Source organism: Camelus dromedarius, chromosome 28 (assembly GCF_036321535.1).
Source record: "Camelus dromedarius isolate mCamDro1 chromosome 28, mCamDro1.pat, whole genome shotgun sequence".
In the NCBI taxonomy this organism is placed as follows: Eukaryota; Metazoa; Chordata; class Mammalia; order Artiodactyla; family Camelidae; genus Camelus; species Camelus dromedarius.
In genome coordinates this window covers 18,482,411-18,502,193 of record NC_087463.1, presented here as the reverse complement: position 1 = coordinate 18,502,193, position 19,783 = coordinate 18,482,411, and the positions used below count along the sequence as shown (strand labels likewise).

Below are 19,783 nucleotides of genomic sequence, written 5' to 3'. Positions count from 1 at the left end.
GTATTGCCTCAGAATTATTTCTGGTGTAGGGAAGCGCTTCGGAATTAAAGCTGTTTTGAAGATAGCCCCCAATTTAGGAAAACAATTTTCAAGGTGCATTAGGTATACTTCCATTTTATCTCACTTAATAATAATTTATTTAAAAAAAAATTTTTATTGAGGTGTAGTTGATTTGCAATGTTAGTTTCAGGTGTACAACAAAGAGATTCAGGTATACATATACATGCAAATACACTTTTTTCTTTTTAGATTCTTTTCCATTATATTTTACTGTAAGAAATTGTATATAGTTCCATGTACTACACTGTAGGTCCTTGCTGCTTATCTTTTTTATATATAAAAAGTGTATCTGTTCATCCCAAACTCCTAATCTATCCCTTCCCCACCCTTTCCCCTTTGGTTATCATGATTTGTGTTCTATGTCCATGAGCTTGCTTTTGATTTGTAAATAGAATTTGTAGCATTTGTACAAATTCCACACACACATCATATCATATGATATTTCTCTTTCTCTGTCTGACTTACTTCACTAAGTATGGTATATGATAATCTCTAGTTCCATCCATGTTACTACAAGCGGCATTACTTCATTTTTTTTTATAGCTGAGTAATACTGCATTCATCTCACTTAATTTTAAATGGTGTGTATTCAAAGGTAGAGATTGAATAAATCTTCAATTCAAAATGTTTACTGATTCATAAAAGACGATAACTCAAAAATGACAATTGTGTGTTGTTGTCAGGGATGGGAGTGGAGGATCTGTACACTAGTAGGCTTTGGGAGTAGAACCTTGATTCTCACTGTACACAGTGGGAAAGTCGAATATTGTCTTATTGTTTTCATGAAACTGGTTGTGATCTTGTGGTCTGGGAACTCCTAGAGTCTACAGAACACACAAGAAGAATCCTTCGCACAGAAGGGAATGCTGGAAATGTCTACTGGATTAGGACTTCAGAAAGTATATATTGAACTTAAGCAGAAAGTGAGCATTTAAATATTGAGAAAGAAGCCACATTCCAGAGGGTGAAGAAGGAGAAATATGGAGTCTAGACGCTCAAAAACTTGAAGGAGAAAAGAAGTTTATATACAGGGAGTGGCTGGAGAGACTGACTTTGCTTGCTTAAGAATGAGAGAGAATGTCAATGTGTTGACACCAGGAGGGGCCCCACCCGAGACACGGAGGTTCATTCAGGAAAGGTGTGTAATTACTGTTCCTGAGGAAATGGAGGTGGTAATAAAAAGGGAGAAGGAAGAGTTACAGGTTACAGGGCACAAAAGTCTGAAGTTTAGAGGATGATGGGAAGACGAAGAAGTTGCAATATAATATTCGTTTTTCTTTAATGAAATAGGAGGAAAAGACACCAAGTGAAAATGATCAGGCTATGGGATGAATAGAGAATTTAAGAAAGGAAAGCAAGTTTACAGAAGCTTTGAGGGAAATGCAAAAAGGAGCTGACTCAAGATAATAGAAAGATATGGGAACACTGTCGGGAGAACAGCTTAAATCAGAAATCATGCCCCGTATGTGTGCACGTGTGTGTGTGTCAAAATAGCATAAAATGGAATTTACCACTTTAATCATTTCTAACCCAACAATCCAGTGGCATTAAGTACATACATTGTTGTGTGGCTGCCACCAGTATGGTGGTTCCTCAAACTGGTTCCCAGAATAGTTGCACCATTCCCACCAGCAATTCTCAAGTGTTCCATGATCTTCACGTCCTTGCCACACTGTGAGCTTCTGTTGTGGACATTTCCATATCTGCTTTCGAAAAACGCCTATTCAATCCTTCGCAATTTTTCAATTGCGTTTTTCGTTTTTGTTGTTGTTGTTGAGTTGTAGGAGTTTCTGACATATTATGAATGTTAAACCTTTACCAGATATATGATTGGAAATGTTTTTCCATGTTCTGTTGGCTGTTTTACACTCTCTAGACGGTGCCTTACGATGCATAACAATTGTAAATGTTGATGATGTCCAAGTTATGCATTTTCTCTTTTGTTCCCTGTGTTTGGGTGACATATCAAAGGAATCAATGTGAAATCCTATGTCATATTTTCCTATCATGCATTCCTCTAAGAATGTTATAGTTTTAGCTCTTACATTTAGGTTTTTGATTTGTATTTATAAAAGATAGTTCTTTGGAGTTTTCTTTTTTATACTGTATGTCTAGCTTTGATTTCAAAGTAGTGTTGCCCTCAAAGAATAAGTGGGGAAATGACCCCTCCTCTTCAATTTATCGGTAGAGTATGAGAAGGAGTGGTGTTAACTTTTTAAAATATCTGCTGGAATTCACCAGTGAATCCTTTCAGCCCAGGGCTTCTCTTTTGCAGAAGAAACACTGATTTTTCAGTGAAGAAAAAATAAGACCACATTCCTTTTCATCATCACATTAAATATAATCTATCCACCATCTTGTCTATGAAACATCATTCTCTCTCCCGGGATCCTGCCACTCAATAACATTAAGAATCGCAGGGTGCTTCCCAAGTTGGGACGAAGAGGGGAGTCATCAGCCTTCTGCTTGTTTAAAGAGGAAACACCAGAATTCTCTTTTGTCCCCCAGAAGGTCTTGTACTGCTGACCTGCTGCTGGAATCACTGCCACACGGTGTCCCTAGTTGTGTGGCCAGAAAGGGGAACACCTGGTAGCACACAGCAACACCATGTCCGGATCTGGACCCTGCAACAGTGATGGCCAAACCCTTTGCTCAAGAACAACTCAGAACTTCCCCTTCAAACTTCCCATATTTTTCAGTTGACAGCTAACATTTTACCCATAATGGAAGTAGTTACAAAGGATGTAATTCATGTCCTAATATGCATGTTGCAATTTTAAAATTTGCAATCTTAATTCACGCTTTTAAATCCACCCAGTGGAATCTACCTCTATGATACACACTGTCACCCATCTTCAAAACATGAACCCTTCAATGTTCAAATATTTCATTTGAATCATGCTGTATGGGAAATATATTTTCACCTCCTTTCTCCTAAGAATGACATTAGAATGAGTATTTTCATATTTAAAAATAAAACTTTACCATATTTCTTTGCAATGAAATTGTTCAGAAATTTAAAGTATGAATTTTTTTTTAATTCCCATGATCATATTTCTCTAAATGTTTCAAAGGTCTCTTTTGGATTGAGTTATCAGTACACTGACTGTTGGTATAAAATTAAAAACAAATCCCAAAATACGAAAATAAGATAAATAATAATTCAACATGAAACCTAATTTTTTAAACTGGAGCAGCATCTCTTAATGAGATGAATCAGAACAAAATTTCTCTGGGCTTTTTCATTTAAAATAAAAGTATATCCTTCTAAAAGCTCATTCGTTTCGCATCAAACATAGATTCTTGGAATTTGCTCATAGCAGATTGAATCATTAAATATTTTAGATGGGAAATAGAACAAAAAACCACAAGCCCAGGAGGAATATTCATGATGAGATTCGATTAAATAGAATTTATGTATTAACTGAATAATGTCCATCATATCTGCAAGCAATTTTAGTTTTTATTCATAGGTTTAAACTATAAAACCCAGTAAACATTCCAGGTTTTTTTGGTAATTTGAATACACATTTTTATTTATGTACAGTAGGTTTGCACTGTTGTGTCAACTTCTGGTGTACAGCATAATGTTTCAGTCATACATGAACATACATATATTCATTTTCATGTTCTTTTTCACAATATTTTTGGTATTTTTGTGCCTAAAACAAGAATCAGAAAGAACAGAATGACTTTGTGACATGTAAATTCAAAGGTAGAAAATTCATATTTTCAGCAGCAATTCAAATGATCTTTTGATATGCTGCACAGAGGAAAGCAAACTTGTAAAATAGTCAAAATTTCAAATCGGTTATTTTGAAAAATTGCCATTAGTCTCACTGTCCCCATGCCTTAATTTACATGTGATCTTTATATATATAATTTCAAGGGACAGCTTCAAGGTCAGAAGTTTCCTGGCCAGTAAGACATAATTACTGGTACCTATGAGAGTAAATTTTATCTTGAACAACTGAGAAACTGAGGGACGTGACGACACTGCTCCTGGCAGGCCGGGTGAGATGCACCTTGAAACCAAGATCATTTCTTGGGTCACAGAGGTTGGTTCCAGACGTAATAAAATGACAAGTGTATGGTGATGAGATGATCTCAGAGTTTGGTTCAGGGCATGAGGCTTTGGAAATCACTTCTGACCCAAAAGTAAGGGAAACTTGGCACACCTCCCTCGTCACTGAGTCCCTGCATCCAGCGCTGTGTTATGGACCCCTCACTTAACCCACTACTAAGTCACACGAAGTAACTAAGGACCCACTGTATGCAGAATGGATCACTGAAGAAGCTAGAAAAATATGATCACACATACAATTAAACCATTGCTAAATTCAAATTGAATCTTCAAGAAGCATTCATCAAAATGTACAAAGTCAACAATCCGTTATTCCTGGCTACTGATAGATGCGGGATGATAAAAAACTCTCTGTGTCCAAAAAGCACACTTATTCCACTGAAACAGTAACAGAGCCCCATAACACAAGAGGGGGGAGGTAGTGTCATTTTATTGATAAGGTGACAAGTTACAGACTACATTTTACCTGAGGACTTTAATCAATCCTTCATTCATGGAAGATATCAATCAATACAAATCTTAGGTATCAATCCAGAGCTAAAAGGAGGCAAGGGCTGTGTGAATGGCAGTAGAGGTGGGAGACGTCAGAGAAGGATGGAGCCTGGAGCTGGGAGGGAGGGAAGGGATGGGTCCTAAGTTGTGAGGAATGGACTAGGGACCGCCTGGATGGAAGCTGTTACAGTGGCTAGATGACCAGGTACAACACAGAGAGCCTGCCTGCGGTGGGTGCCCAGGAAAAGCAAAGAGCCTGCACTTAAGGGAGGCAGTGGAGAGGGAGTGCAAGACAGAAAGCCAGAGATGTGGAGGAGACTTGAAGATAGTACCCAAGGAAGAAGAGTCAACAAGTGACAAATAATTCAAAAATTCACTGTAAAGGGGGACTCTCGGGGGCTAACAGGGAGTCACTGCTAGGCTTCAGCAGGAAAGACTGAGAGGTGTAATGGGGTGAGGCCACAGTGGGTGCAGAAATAGATGGGGAATCTGCACGCGTGGTGTAAACCTCAGCCCGAAAGGACAAACCGCAGATGTTGTCAGTGTTTCTGCAACAAACCACATGGACAGCAGACGGCTCTCAGTGCTGACCTGTCACAAGTGGGTGTCGTGGGACCCCCAGTGAGCAAGCCCCCTCCTGCCCCAGAACTTCAGTTCAGTGGCCAGTCTCCCCACTTTCCCCACCCACAAAGCAAGAAAGATAGTCATGCATCTGTTTTCAATGTGTATTTTTCTCCACTGAGCATTATGTTTGAATCATCAATCATGAATATCTGATTCATTTATGTTCAGCACTGTTGGATGTACTATTGTGTGAACTCATGGTCATTCATTTTCCTTATTCTTCCATTTTAAATGTCGAAATTTTCTCTACTTCTTGCCATTGCTGTCAGTACTGCCATTAACCCTCAATACACGTATCCCTGAGCATCACATGTGAGGGTACTCAGGCTCAGGTTTAAATAGAGAATTGCTGAATCTTAACCACATACCACCAAGGGTTACCAAGTTGCTTGTAATAACTAACATTTTCATCACCATTTCATACAGCTTCTCTACTTCTGCAAAACACCAATCCTTAGGTTTAAGAATTCTCAGCATTCCTGGTGTTAATCTTATGTTGATATTAATTATATTTTCTTTACAGAAAAAGATTAAGCATCTATTATGTAAATGTGTATATGTATTTTCGGATTTATTTGAAACATCCATAAAAAGTTGTCATTCAGATGTCTCTTGGATGACTTTCCCATGCCCTTCACAAGAAAGCAGCTGATGCCACGATGATTATAATCACCATTGTCACTATAGCAACTGAGCACCACAGCCACAGATATCCCAACACCTGTCTCCCACCTGCACTTCCTTTCTTCCCTCCATCACTGACCAATTGATGCTACTATATGCCATACACCTGTACCCCGTTTCCTCTCAGCAGGTGCTTCTCAATAAGTGGGCAACCTCATCCCCAAATTTCATCTGAAGATGTCTTCCCTAAAGCTACTTACTCAGTGTTCTAATCAAGGGTCTATCAAATGTCATAGTCAAATGGGCAATTAAGGAAGATTAATAAAGGGACTATACCAAGTCTGATCAGGACTAAGACAGTAGACGGAGAATAGGTGAAGCATCCCAGGGCTGGCAACAGCAGGGAGACAGTGCCACCCCAGGACCTGGAGGGCAAAGGCACGGATGGTGACCAAAATCCAGAGGAAGTGGCTGTAGCTGCCAAAAAGGCTGCCCAATAAGACGTATGGCCTTTAGTAAGGAATGTCAGCCACCCCTTGACAACCCAGCTGACAGGAAGTTGAGTGACAAGCACCCTACCTCACCCAGCTGGGAGTCATCCCTTCTGCCTCCCACTGACCAAATGCAATGCCCCAGAGGACAAGGACCCTGACTATGTCTCCCTACATCTCTGCCTCTGAGGGTCATTGAAGGTTGAAAGAGTGAAGGGTCAAACTGGAGAAGGAAAATAAAATTCCCAGCACACCTCCATCCTGAGGAATTGAATCTCTTTATACTTCTAAAACTTTCCATCTCCATTAATACTGCAGAGACCAGCATCAACAATAATTAATATTGCTTTATATTAATATTACTTTATGCAAATAATATATTCAAACAGATAAGAAACATCAAGGATCCAATTAACACAGGAACAAAAGATTAGACCAGATTTTCACAAATGACGAGATTCAACTACAACAGCGATGTAAAATAAAATGAGCATGGATTCCATCTGTTGCCTCTAAAATAAACTTTTGAAGTCACCCAGAAAACTACAAGCCATTAGGATGAAGGGCACCACATAAATGATGGGGAGGCAACCGTTTATGAGTGAATATTGAGGAGTAACTTACAAGATGGTAGGTGGGCACCTGGTAAATTACCTGCATGGCCAGAAACCTTAAAAGGGACACTGGGACATTGGCAAGAAAAGGCAGTGGGAACAATATTTTGTGGTTTCACAGTATAAAACAGAGGAATGAGAGGCTACTGCTGAGAAAATATCAAGAGACATACAGTCACGGAAAAATATATTTCAGGCAAACAAGGAGGGAGAGGGACAGTCCTAGGAAAAGGAGGAAGCTGCAGTAGGTTCCTTGGCAGCTGACAGGAAGGCCAAGGTAAAACAAAGAAGAGGGAGTTGCCCCCTAGAAGGAGCAACTTAACAACGCTGACCATCTTCCCGCCCTTCACAAGGAAGGAAGGTTTAGGAAGAGAGGACATATTTCTTCACCAACCTGTAAAGGTATAAAAACAGCTGGATGGTTCCTGAAAGGGTAATTTCCCCTTTGGTTTTATTGGGTTCCTGGATTCTTGGAGCCAATGATGTTGGTGCATATGCAGAAAATACCCGATGGCTTAGGTTGGCAAGTACTGCCTTAGAAACCATTGTGACAATTGCTGAGTCTTCTGTGACGCTGTACGACATCAGCGTGTCATAACTCATCTATTACCTGCCAGGAGCACTTTTCAACACCAGGACTGGTGGAGAAGTACGACATGGTTTCGTATGTAAATGAACTCTCTTTCAATGTAACCAAATTCCTGGTCCTTATCAATCAACACCTCCTCTCAAAGACAAACTGCACGACAAACCTGCGTGATTCAGCCACAGGGCGAATCAGCCTCAGGCAGGAGCTCCCGATACTCCACCTGGGCTGCTCTGTTCCCCGACGTTTCCCTCATGCTCCAGGCTGAGCTTCTTGCTTCTGCTCCTCTAGGGTCAGGCCTCTTTCTCTTTGAGCCCAAAGAAACCCATCCCCCTCCCACTCACAGCCTCCACTTGCTCTGTGACGGTGACGTGTGGCCCAACCCTGAACAGAAGCTCCCGGTCCTTCTGTTTGTAGTTTTTCATCCAAGGACTTGTCTCCTGCCACTGCCTTCTGATTTGGACCTCTTCATCAAGACTCAATACTCTACACCCTCCCTCAGCCTTACCTAATCACAGCTCAGGGGTCTTTTTCCTTCAGTCCCGTTCAGGTGTTATACCCACAGACAGAGGAGACCTAAGAAGAGCAGAGCCTGGGGGCAGGGGGATCGGCAGAAACAGCTTTCAGTTGTAGAAGACAGATCCCTTCTCCCTTCACAGCGTGTCTCCATCCCCTGGGCTTCTGGGACCTCACTGTAGGTGACACTTCCTATGAATGCGTGACGTGCAGAGACAGAGACTCAGCGACAGGACCGTCGACAGTCACGGGGCTGGTGCAGAGAATCATAACTCACGCCTCCGGACACTCATCGCGTTCTGGTGGGAATGTAACGTGGGGCAGCGGCTGTGTACGGCAGTCGAGCAGTTCTTCTAAATCAAACATAGACTTGCCAAAAGACCCAGAGATTTCACTCTTAAGGATATGCCTAAGGTGTGAAAACATAGGTCCACACTGAAATGTCTACATAAGAGATTATATCAGCCTTACTCACAAGGCTACACAAGACCCAAAGTAATCCACACATGAACGGATTTGTTTTAAAACTGGTATATCATACAAAGGAACACTATTTAGGCCTCTAAAGCAATGAAGCACCAATTTATACTCCAACATGAATGAACCTTGAAGATATTATGCTAAGTGAAAGGAGTCTGATACAGAAGGGTACATACTCTGTGATTCCAGTTACAGGAAATATCCAGATTGAATAAACCCACAGAGACAGGAAGCAGATTAGTGGTTTCCAGAGACTTGGGGAGAAGGGAGAACTATGGAAGGATTTTCCTTGGGGAGTGATAAAATGGCTCTGGAATCAGATCGTGCTAGTGGTTGCACAACGTTATCAATGTACAAAAAGCCAGTGACTTACACATTTTTAAGTGGTGAACCTTACAGTACAGACGTCCCTGGGGACCTATGGGGGACTGGGTCAAGGACACCCCAGGATTCCCAAATCCATGAGTGCTCAAGGGCCTTATATAAAATGCCCTAAAGCCTATGTACATTCTCCTTTATGCTTTAAATCATCCTTCAATTTCTATAATACCTCAGACAAGGTAAAGGTTACATCAATAGTTATGAATACAATGTAAAATAGTGGCTGGAGTGGGGCAAACTCAAGTTTTGCTCTTTGGAAGTTTCTGGACTTTTCTTAATATACATTTTCCATCTGATTGATTGAATCTGCGGATGCAGGAACAGTGGATATAGAGAGCTCACTGTATGTGCATGATATCCCACTTAGAAAGTCAGTCTGCAGTACAAGCATCCCATATCTGGTGGTAGGGGAGATCCTGGGCCAGATGCCTTGGATATACAGGCTGTCCCCTGCCATTGCCGTGTCGCAGGGCACAGTCTACTCTGGCGAAAAAATGATTTACTTTTGTCCACCTCTGTTCCCTCTCAAAGTTATTCATGTCTTCCAAATCCCAGCTGGATGGAGCCATTTCGGGGAATGGTGGGTGGGCAGGATTTGGTCCTCTCTCTAAGTCACACACACAGAGAGACATCCCAACTCCATCCCCCACTCCCTGCTCCTGGTTGTCTCTGATTGGAGCCCTAGAGGAGTGTCTGAGCCCCAGCCTCCCCTCCTAGCGACTCTGGGGCCCACAGAGGAGGGTTCTGGGACTTTCCTGTTTGACCCAATCCCGCCCCATTACATGGTGTGGGAGGAGATTATCTCTCTGGAGAGTGCAGAAGAGACAGGGTGTTTCCATTTAAACAGGAGGAGAAATGGCATTTGAATCCCACAGTGTGTCTAACGTAGTGTGGGGGGTGGATACACATGCAGCTTATGAGCCAGCTCCTGCCTGGACAGCTCGCCTGTGCAATTCAGGGCCCAGTGAAATCTGGGCTTTGTTTCAGCCACTTTGTGTTTCATTTCTGTCATCTGTGAAGTGGGGGAAACAAAGGGACCAGCTTCAATAGGTGTTGAAGAGGGAAAGTGTTGAAGACATTACCCCACGCAGTAAAAGTCTACAGTTAATAATACGATTCCTCTACCCAAACACCAGACACTTGAAAACGCCAAGGTTTTAGTGACAAGACGTAACCATGGCATTGAAAGAACACTTTTTCCTCCTTTTTCTCTCTGGCATTAGACTCCATTGTCCAGACCAAGAATCTGAAGCCGGTGTGCTCAGGGGCAGACTGACAAAGACATGTCGTGATTCTGTAGCACAAATAATTTATTTTCTGTTACACCTTTGTGTAAAAGTGAGAATACTGCCACCAAATTGGCCCCTGTTGGCATCCATGGTTCTTCTCACTGAAAACATGTTAACGCTGCAAGGAAATGAACCTCCCACTGACCTCAGAAATCAGGCCACACTGGGCTTGGCTGCAAGAGGCACGACCGGGAGGACCACTGCCAAGGTCCAGCCGCTAAGGGAAGGCAGATGACGCCTGTTCTCCTTCTATGGCTGGGAAACCTCGTCCATATCTCTTACGATGAGAATTCAAGCTATTTTCTGGTTATAAAGAATAATTGCCAGGACGTTGATCTGTGAAAAGCCCTTTCAGAGCATAAAATAGAAAATATAAGCTTTTAAATTGTTTGCGTTTGAAGTGACCTTAAAGACATTCAATGTGTAAGAGAAGAAAGAATTTTAAGGGTTCTTTCTGGTTGTGGGTAGTGGCTCGGATCATGGGAAGGAGTTGGAATTAACTATATTCTCATTGGTAATAGAAAGGCAGCTACATACATTTCATATAAGCAAAGAATTGCAGGTCCCAATTTCTGCTGCTGAAAAGGAAATACAGGAAAAGAATAATAATCTCGTCTTTACTCATGGAGATTTCACTCATGAAGGTCACGGTTACTCAGGAAGCTGGTGGTTAGCCTGGTGAAGAAACCAAAGGTTGATTTACTTGAAATTGCAGCTGCTCTGGGCAGTGGGAGGTGCAAGAGGGAGCTATATATTCCCATCTCACCGCTCACCGCGCAGACGCCGACAGGCTCCCCGCCCACCTCTGCCCCCTCCAGGATCACAGGTAAGGGCTGCCAGCAGCGCTGCTTCACTGCACGGAGCTCTTCTCAAAGTGATAACAATGATGTGCATCGTCTCATTGGTCTGTTTCATTTTGTCTGATTGTACTTTATTTACTCTGCCAGGGCAATAGGAAAACGCCTTTTTCATCTGATTTACTCTTTAGGAAACTTCTTTATTTCCAAAAAAAATTCAAATACTCCGTTAGGTGCATATGGGATGGGTGGTTATGATGTCTGGCCCCTACAGATCCTTCAGAAAAAAGTCAGGGAAGTGCCTCGTGAGACATGGATGCATGTCACCACATCAGTCTTTGTCTCGGTATCTGTTACAATGCATTCTCTACCCAGCCTTAGTACAGTCAGCAAGGATGGAAAGATAAAAGTCTATTTGTTTTTTCATAAACGTTGTCTTTAAATATTAATTTTGATACTCCTCTAATGATGAAATGTACACAAGTACACTTTAAAAGGCTTGAAAAGTAAAATGAAGACAAACATTAGTTACCAGAATCCCACAACCCATATATAAGGCATGATGTCTTTTAAGAAAATTGTATTACAGGCTAACCTTCCCTTCAGTAAACTCATTATAAAATGACAGATTCTGTTCCAGGAGCTCCAGACAGCGTCAAGACACCATGGATTCACTCAGTGGACCAATCACCCACTTTGGAGTCGATCTGTACCAACAGATCAGACAGAGATCAAGAGGGGATAATATCTTCTATTCCCCCCTCAGCATCATGTCAGCATTTGGCATGCTTTACTTGGGGTCCCGAGGAAACACTGCTGCACAACTTCAGAAGGTAGGTGGCAGCTTCCTTTACCTGGAACAGGTGGCACTGGTTCCTCTGTTGTCTTGTGTGCAGATGGTCACAGATCTGGCAGTCCCCAGGGCTTGCACAGAGAGCCGCAAGCAGCCGCGTGACTGGGTGGGCCCGGGGTGGTGGGGGACACACGTCTCCCCCAGTGCCCGGCCCCCTCTGCTTCCCTGAGCCCAGCCCTCCTCTGGGACCCACATGAACCCCTACAACTGCCCCCCAACTAGAGGGGAAGAGCTCAGGTAGAAGTGACACATTGACTAAACTCCGTGGGAGGCAGCTTTACGTGCTCCCTCTGCAGTGAGTGAAAATGAATCAGGATTCTTTGAAGTGGCTGGTGATCAGCCCGCTTTGCTGGGTCGTCAAGGAGCAAAATGCTTACATTTTGCTTTACTTTGTTCTTAAGTCTTTGTTTCCTTACTGATTTTTACTTTAGTTTGCTTTTGGCTTTTGTTTTGTTTGTTTTCTTCGGTTCTTTCTTCCTCTGTCTTTCTTTGATGAAGGTAGGTCTTTAGAGTAAAGCTTCTTCGTCCCACTTCCTGTCTCCTGCAGGCCCTTCACTTTAAGGAAGTCGCAGAGAACCCAACAGCAGGAGCCACAGCGGATCCCGTGAGTCCCAGGGCACCTGGGCCTGGAGGGAGGTCACACATCCGAGACGGTCGCACGTTACACTGGGAATTTCAGATAAACGGAGAAGAGTTTACTATCACGGGCATCTTAAGCGAAGTAGATGGGACAGATTGTTTCTCATTTCATATTACATGCTTATTTAATTCATCTGTTTGTTTCCCTGAGAGGCAATTAGCTTCTGCTTAACAGTATGTGTTCTGGAGCCCAAAGGTAGCTTCAAAATCCTGCTCTGCTTATCACAAATGGGGAACGTTGCAAAATACAACTACTCTGGGCCTCAGAGACCTCATCCCAATGAAAGATTTGCTGCTGTACATGCAAACACATGCAAAACATGACAACAGTGCCTGGACAACAAAAATCCTTATACATGATATGTATTGTTATTATATAATAACCGTAATGACGATAATCACAAGACGTTACTAAACTTACGTAATTTTACTTAGCTCATAAGTAAAATTAAGAGCGACCATAAGTTCAGGTATACTTTGGAAAATGATTAAATGAGAATTCTGGTGTGCAGCCCAAATGCTCCATAACTTTTAGAGCAAGTAGAAGATACTGGATACAGACAGGCCTGAGTTGAAAATCGGCTCTGCCACATTGTTTCTCCAGGGAGTTTTTTAATTATCTGAGCTTTCCTGTTTTCATGTCAGTTAGACTAAATAAAGAGATGCTGATGGAAAGCCATTAGCAGTGTGCCCACCACACATGGCTCCTAACCCAGAGTGTGGTGGTCGTGAGTGAACAGCCATTGAGCACAAACTGTAGGTCTTAGAAGGTAATCCCACCAAGAAATACAAGGTGGCTTCATTCACAACATAGGAAATGATGCAAATTAGACATTCCTGTACCATTGGTGACTATTAGAGATGCAGTCTCGTTCTAGCGCTTAGGGTTACCTGAGAAGCCAAATCTGACTGTGAGATAATTACGGCACAGACAGCAGTGGAATGGTGCTGCATCTCTGGTTCAAAGGAGATATGTTTGGAGTATGTTAGAGTAGGAGGCATTTCCAGGAAGACTGAATGTAAGGATTACGAAGGATATTTGAGGTAAAATACACCAAAATTGAAGAATAACAACAAACGTCATTGAGGAGATACCAAAATTTAGGCACAGAACTGACAAATTAGGTGGATTTAGTATTTACATCAAGAGAGCCTGATGAGCTCTCATTTTGATGTTTGAAGGTTGAAAATCCAGAAAATCATCACTTTCAAAAGCTTTTGACTGAATTAAACAAACCCACCGACGCCTATGAGCTGAACATCGCCAACAGGCTCTATGGCAGAAAGGAGTTTCCCTTTCTTCAGGTGAGTTTCCCTGGCCTGCCCACACCTTTCGTCTGCATCCTGGTCATCTGCCCCCTGGTCTCCAAATGGGGGAGGAGAGGCAGGTGAGCCTGGCTGACCCCCACGGAGAGCATTTACCCTGGGGACATTGGGCTCCCACACCACAACCCACCCTCGGGTTGTCCCAGAGCCTGACCACCCACCAGTGAAGTGGGGTTGGGATGGTCCCACGTCCTCTCTCTGCTCATGACTGAGCAAAATTTAATTTGGGGATGCTTACAAAGTTACTCATGAATTACTCTTAATTCCTCTTTCTTCCTTCCCATGTCAAAGGAATACATGGATAATGTGAAGAACTTGTACCTAGCCAGTGTGGAATCTGCTGATTTTGTGAATGCTCCAGAAGAAAGTCGAAAGATGATTAATTCCTGGGTGGAAAGGCAAACTAATGGTACGTTATGAAAGGTTCAGTCACTAAGAAACATTTTTCATTCCGCTGGGTGTGTCACCCCCTGTGCTGGACACTGCATGGGGTGCCTGGAGAGGGGTGAGATGAGACTGTAGAGGATGGAGGAGGACATGCAGATGGTGGGATGGTCCCAGTAAATGTGGAGAGAAACAAGGGGACCCAGGAGGGATCCCAGCACCAGCTCCTGGAAACACAGCTGGAGTCTGGGGATGAAGTGTCTTTGTGAATCCCAGGTCTCGGCTCAAACTTCACTTGATTTCACACTTTTTTCTTTAAATTAGGGTCTTAAATTCTGGATTATGATCACTAGGAGACAATATTAAAGGATTCCCTTATCCTTTGTTACTTGGGAAACAAGCAGCTCTCCTCTGAACCATCCTTCTTGTCACCTGTCGCAGAGCTGCATGGCCCATTGTCCGTGCCCACATCCTGCAGGGATGGTCACAGCCATCTCCCCAACCACGGCAGGTGGCTGCACAAAGTCTCCATCCTCTGAACCACGTCCTACCTCCATCCCAATTATAGGTCAAACCTACAGCAATTCAAAGTGGAGAATGAACAGTAGGACAACCCTGGTAATGGTGTTAGGGTCCATGTCATTCATCCTGAAGAGCATTCAGGCCTATTTCTTCTGAGTAGTGAGTGAAAAGTGAACAGATAGGAAGAGAGAGAGGAAGGAAGAAAACGTTCTTAAGAAAGGAAGAATAGAACAAAGTCAGAGGAAACAAGAGAGGAAAGTAGGTATTGAGGGTACCGGGAGGGAAGGATACAGTGATAGAGGGAGGAAGTTGACAGCTGGAAAGATCAGCTGAAATCACTCCATCCGTATTCAGTGTGAGATGATGGATGTCACCAAGGACAGAGACTGAACACCTTACCTGTCACAAGAAGGGGTCTCCATGAGGGTACCTTCATCAGGCTGCTGACTCGGGAAAATGGCACCTTATGAACTTTTGGGTATGGTGTCCCTAATATGGTGACTTGTGTCAATGTTTTAATGATCAGTTGTAACTTTCAAAGCATCTTCAACAAAAACCTCGTGTGCCTTCAGGAAGACCCTTCCATTTTCTTTCTTTGCAGAAAAAATCAAGAATCTATTTCCCAAAGATTCTATTGACAGCTCCACCGTTCTGGTGCTGGTGAACGCCATCTATTTCAAAGGGCAGTGGCACCAGAAATTTAAGGAGGAAAACACTGTCAAGGAAAAATTTTGGCTGAGCAAGGTATTGTGTATACTTATTTTTTTTTAATTGTTTTCTTTTTCTATTTTTTTTAATGAGGAGAGGTAATTGCATGTATTTATTATTTTTGGAGGAGGTACTGAGGATTGAATCCAGAACCTCATGCATGCTAAGCATGGGCTCTACCACTTGAGCTATACCCTCCGCTTATAATTTATTTTCATAACGTAATACAGCTCTATGTGAAATGTGAAATTTACATACATAATGATTAATGTACAACTTCAGGTAGATAATCAAATTTGTCAAGGCTCTCTTTCCTTATGTAATTTTTTTTCTTTAATTACTTGGGGAACCTTATAGAAACTCTTGTCTCTAACTCACAGATTTCCCAGATCATCTCTTAGAAGGAGAATGGGTTTGGTATCTCAATAATATTACACCTTTTTCTGACTTGTGGTCACTTGGCACCTGTTTCCACATTAATTCCTTGCAGGATACAAGCAAATCTGTGCAGATGATGAAAGAAACCAACACCTTCAATTTCACCTCCCTGGAGGACATGCAAGTCAAGATCCTGGAGATACCGTACAAAGGCGAGGAGCTAAGCATGATGCTGCTGCTGCCCAATGAAGTAGATGGACTGCAGAAGGTAAAACCGTGTACCTCCAAGTCTTCCTACTGTTGCTTCGATTCCTAGCAATGCAAACAAAATAGGCTGTTCGTACATCGGTGGTGCTGGCTGACAGAGATCCAGCACAGAACAAACAAATAAAATATATACCTTACGGATCGCAGTATGATAGGAAGAATATATAGAAATTCTGTCCATCACAGGTCACATCAATATTCTGATGAAACTATGGAATGTCAGTTCACAAAGCTCCACATACTAATATTTTGCACCCATAACAACCTCCAATATAATCTAGTCCACTCATTTAAACAGGAAAATGACACTCACATGTAGGTGACAGATTGAAATATTTGCAAGTTCATTCAGAAACAAGACAAATAAATGGAAATAACACAGGTGACATATTGCATACTAAATCACAGTGGTTTTGTAAACTGTGGGCAAAAAGATTTATTTTGATCCCCACTTTTCAATGTTGAATTATTCTGTTCAAGGAGCCCAAAAGTCATTCAGAGCCTCATTGCTTGGAGTAAAAACAAAAAGGAATTAGAGAATTGTCCTCTTCTCATGTTATAATAGTTAAAGTTAATATGTAAAAATGGCAATATACAATGGCAATATCTTACATATAAAGGACATTCTGTTAATGGTCGTCTGCAGTTACTGGAGTGGCTGCTGCTGACGCTGATGTGGTGGTGAGCTTCCCACACTCAAAATGTATATGGAGTGACACTAGCAACTAGAACTCCTCGGGGAAAGTCCTGTGGCAATAAATGTGAACAAACATCCAAGTATTCTTGCTCCAACTCTGCAGTCTGAATTATCTGGGACCCCAGGAACCCCAGTTCTGTGATTTTAGCCTATGGTAACAAGTCTAAATGAGGCAAACACTTTTGGACAGAAGTGGCTCAAAATAATGAAAAATTTTAAACAAGGAACAATGGTACATGTTTCTGTTACCAGTAGTTTAGCTTAGGGATTGACACGCAGTGAAAATATATTCAGTCAGATGTTCATTAAATAAAGAGATACACTGAGAATCAATTTAATGACGTATCATGTAATACTTTAAACTTGATTAGAGAAATACATATCTCCATGGGAAAGTTTACAAATACGTCAAGCAAGAGAAAAGAACAAAAGTAGGATGTATGCTATGAATGCACAACGTAAAAATTTATGAAGGAAAGGACATTAACAAGAGAAGACTTTGAAAATGAGGCATGCCACACATACGGAGCATGAGAATTGAACAGTTCATCTTTTACAAAGTAATTTTATTTACTGATTCTGTTCCTGCTTATATGTATGTATTTATACATTTATAGCTATATACCTTTGTATAGATATTTATAAATATGCATCTAATTATGTGTACATATATTGATAAAAATGGCAAATTCATTAACATATAAGAGCTTTTATTTGATTATATAATATATATTCAGGTCTCTGTTACGTTTGCATCCTCGGATTAAATCTAATCACTTCAATCTCCTGTACTTACACTTACTGTTAAGATAAAGGTTCCCCACACGTTACAATCCAGTGTTAAGCTGGGCTCCATGTCCTTGTTTTCCATCATTACAGCTGGAAGATAAACTCACTGCTGAGAAATTATTAGAGTGGACGAGCTCACAGAATATGTGGAAGAGTCAAGTGGATTTACACTTACCTCGGTTCAAAGTGGAAGAGACCTATGACCTCAAGGCCATACTGGTAGCCCTGGGGGTGGTGGACGCCTTCAATTCTCAGAAGGCTGACTTCTCAGGCATGACTAGGAAAAACAACCTGGTGGTGTCTAAAGCCTTGCACAAGTCCTTTGTGGAGGTGAATGAGGAGGGCACGGAGGCTGCAGCGGCCACAGGCATCATTGTGGTTACAAAATCATTACCAGTACCACATTATGAACATTTCCATTGTGATCACCCTTTCCTGTTCTTCATCAGACACAACAAGACCAACACCATCCTCTTCTTGGGCAGAGTCTCTTCCCCTTAGATGTGATTACCCTTGCACGGCCCTAGGGGCACATGCACAGAGTCCTTCTGATACACTCATTGCTGGAAGCAACAGGTTCTCCTTGATGTGTTTCCCTTTCCAACCTCATGGTCATCACTAAGAATCTAACCATTGAAATAGCATGTTTGTCTGTCTTTCTCTTTCTACAATCACATGTTGGCCTACTTTATTTCCCCATGATAATTTTGCTTCAGACAAAATCTCCAAAATGTGTTACAAGTATACTTCAATACTTTATCTTAATCTAAGTTTGAAATATCCTATCTGCTATTTCAGAAAATTATAGCTACTATTCAAACCTATTGACCTAGACACACACATGTATTTGAATTTTGGTGGTATGTGGGACACTTACCTGTCCTCATCTCTTGGTTTTATGAAATACATTATCAATAAAACAATGATTTATTCATATCTTTTGTTGCTTTTCCTCTTTTTTCCTTTCAACAAAGTGCAAGTGCCCACCACACATAGAAAAGATAATTTAGAAATAGATGGTTGCATTTTTAAAAATACAAAGGTAGTAGAGCATGATCACGCAGAAGAGGGGAGCCAGTACGAGGACATAAATGGCTCTGTAACCCGTGTCAGGAGTTAAACATGAGTCTACAACTCAGAGACTAGAAATAAACTGAACCTCTAAAGATGTGAGGCTGATGATATGATTCAAATTACTGAGAGAAACATGGCCATGGTAGCTAAAGGCAAGGATGGCATCACATTGGAAGAGAAGAAATTGTGAAGAAAGGAGGATGAAGTTAGGACCCTGAAGTACATCAAGATATAAAGTCAAGTATTACCACTTTTTATTTTCTACGACATAGCCTTTTTTTAAACATTTTTTATTGATTTATAATCATTTTACAATTTTGTGTCAAATTCCAGTGTAGAGCACATTTTTTCAGTTATACATGAACATATATATATTCATTGTCACATTTCTTTCTCTGTGAGCTACCACAAGATCTTGTGTATATTTCCCTGTGCTATACAGTATAATCTTGTTTATCTGTTCTACAATTTTGAAATCCCGTCTATCCCTTCCCACCCTCCCCCACCTGAAAATTACAAGTTTGTATTCTATGTCTATGAGTCTGTTTCTGTTTTGTATTTATGCTTCATTTGTTTGTTTTTCTTTTTCTTTTTGTTTTAGATTCCACATATGAGTGATCTCATATGGTATTTTTCTTTCTCTTTCTGGCTTACTTCACTTAGAATGACATTCTCCAGGAACATCCATGTTGCTGCAAATGGCATTATGTTGTCAGTTTTTATGGCTGAGTAGTATTCCATTGTATAAATATACCACTTCTTCTTTATCCAGTCATCTGTTGATGGACATTCAGTCTGTTTCCATGTCTTGGCTATTGTAAATAGTGCTGCTATGAACATTGGGGTGCAGGTGTCATCCTGAAGTAGGGTTCCTCCTGGATATATGTCCAGGACCGGGATTCCTGGGTCATTTGGTAAGTCTATGCCTAGTCTTTTGAGGAATGTCCATACTGTTTTCCACAGTGGCTGCACCAAACTGCATTCCCACCAGCAGTGTAGGAGGGGTCCCCTTTCCCCACAGCCTCTCTAACATTTGTCATTTGTGGATTTTTGAATGATGGCCATTCTGATTGGTGTGAGGTGATACCTCATTGTAGTTTTGATTGGC

At 41.6% G+C, this 19,783-nt stretch overlaps 1 protein-coding gene across 4 annotated transcripts in view; it reads left to right on the top strand.

Annotated features, from left to right (window-relative positions):
* The window catches only part of LOC135319532 (serpin B4-like), a 44,568-nt gene extending 26,031 nt beyond the window's left edge, over nt 1–18,537 (top strand). For 2 of the 4 annotated variants that reach the window (XM_064480417.1, XM_064480418.1), the window contains exons 2-8: nt 11,667–11,871; nt 12,439–12,495; nt 13,713–13,835; nt 14,148–14,265; nt 15,364–15,506; nt 15,961–16,116; nt 17,692–18,537. In XM_064480417.1, coding sequence (XP_064336487.1) covers nt 11,704–11,871; nt 12,439–12,495; nt 13,713–13,835; nt 14,148–14,265; nt 15,364–15,506; nt 15,961–16,116; nt 17,692–18,102 — 1,176 coding nt within the window. In that variant the 5' untranslated portion in view covers nt 11,667–11,703 and the 3' untranslated portion in view covers nt 18,103–18,537. Of the gene's footprint in view, nt 1–10,982; nt 11,068–11,666; nt 11,872–12,438; nt 12,496–13,712; nt 13,836–14,147; nt 14,266–15,363; nt 15,507–15,960; nt 16,117–17,691 lie in introns of those variants that run through there. The other 2 variants (XM_064480415.1, XM_064480416.1) reach the window with 2 other exon arrangements.
* Nucleotides 18,538–19,783: the final 1,246 nt, after the last annotated feature.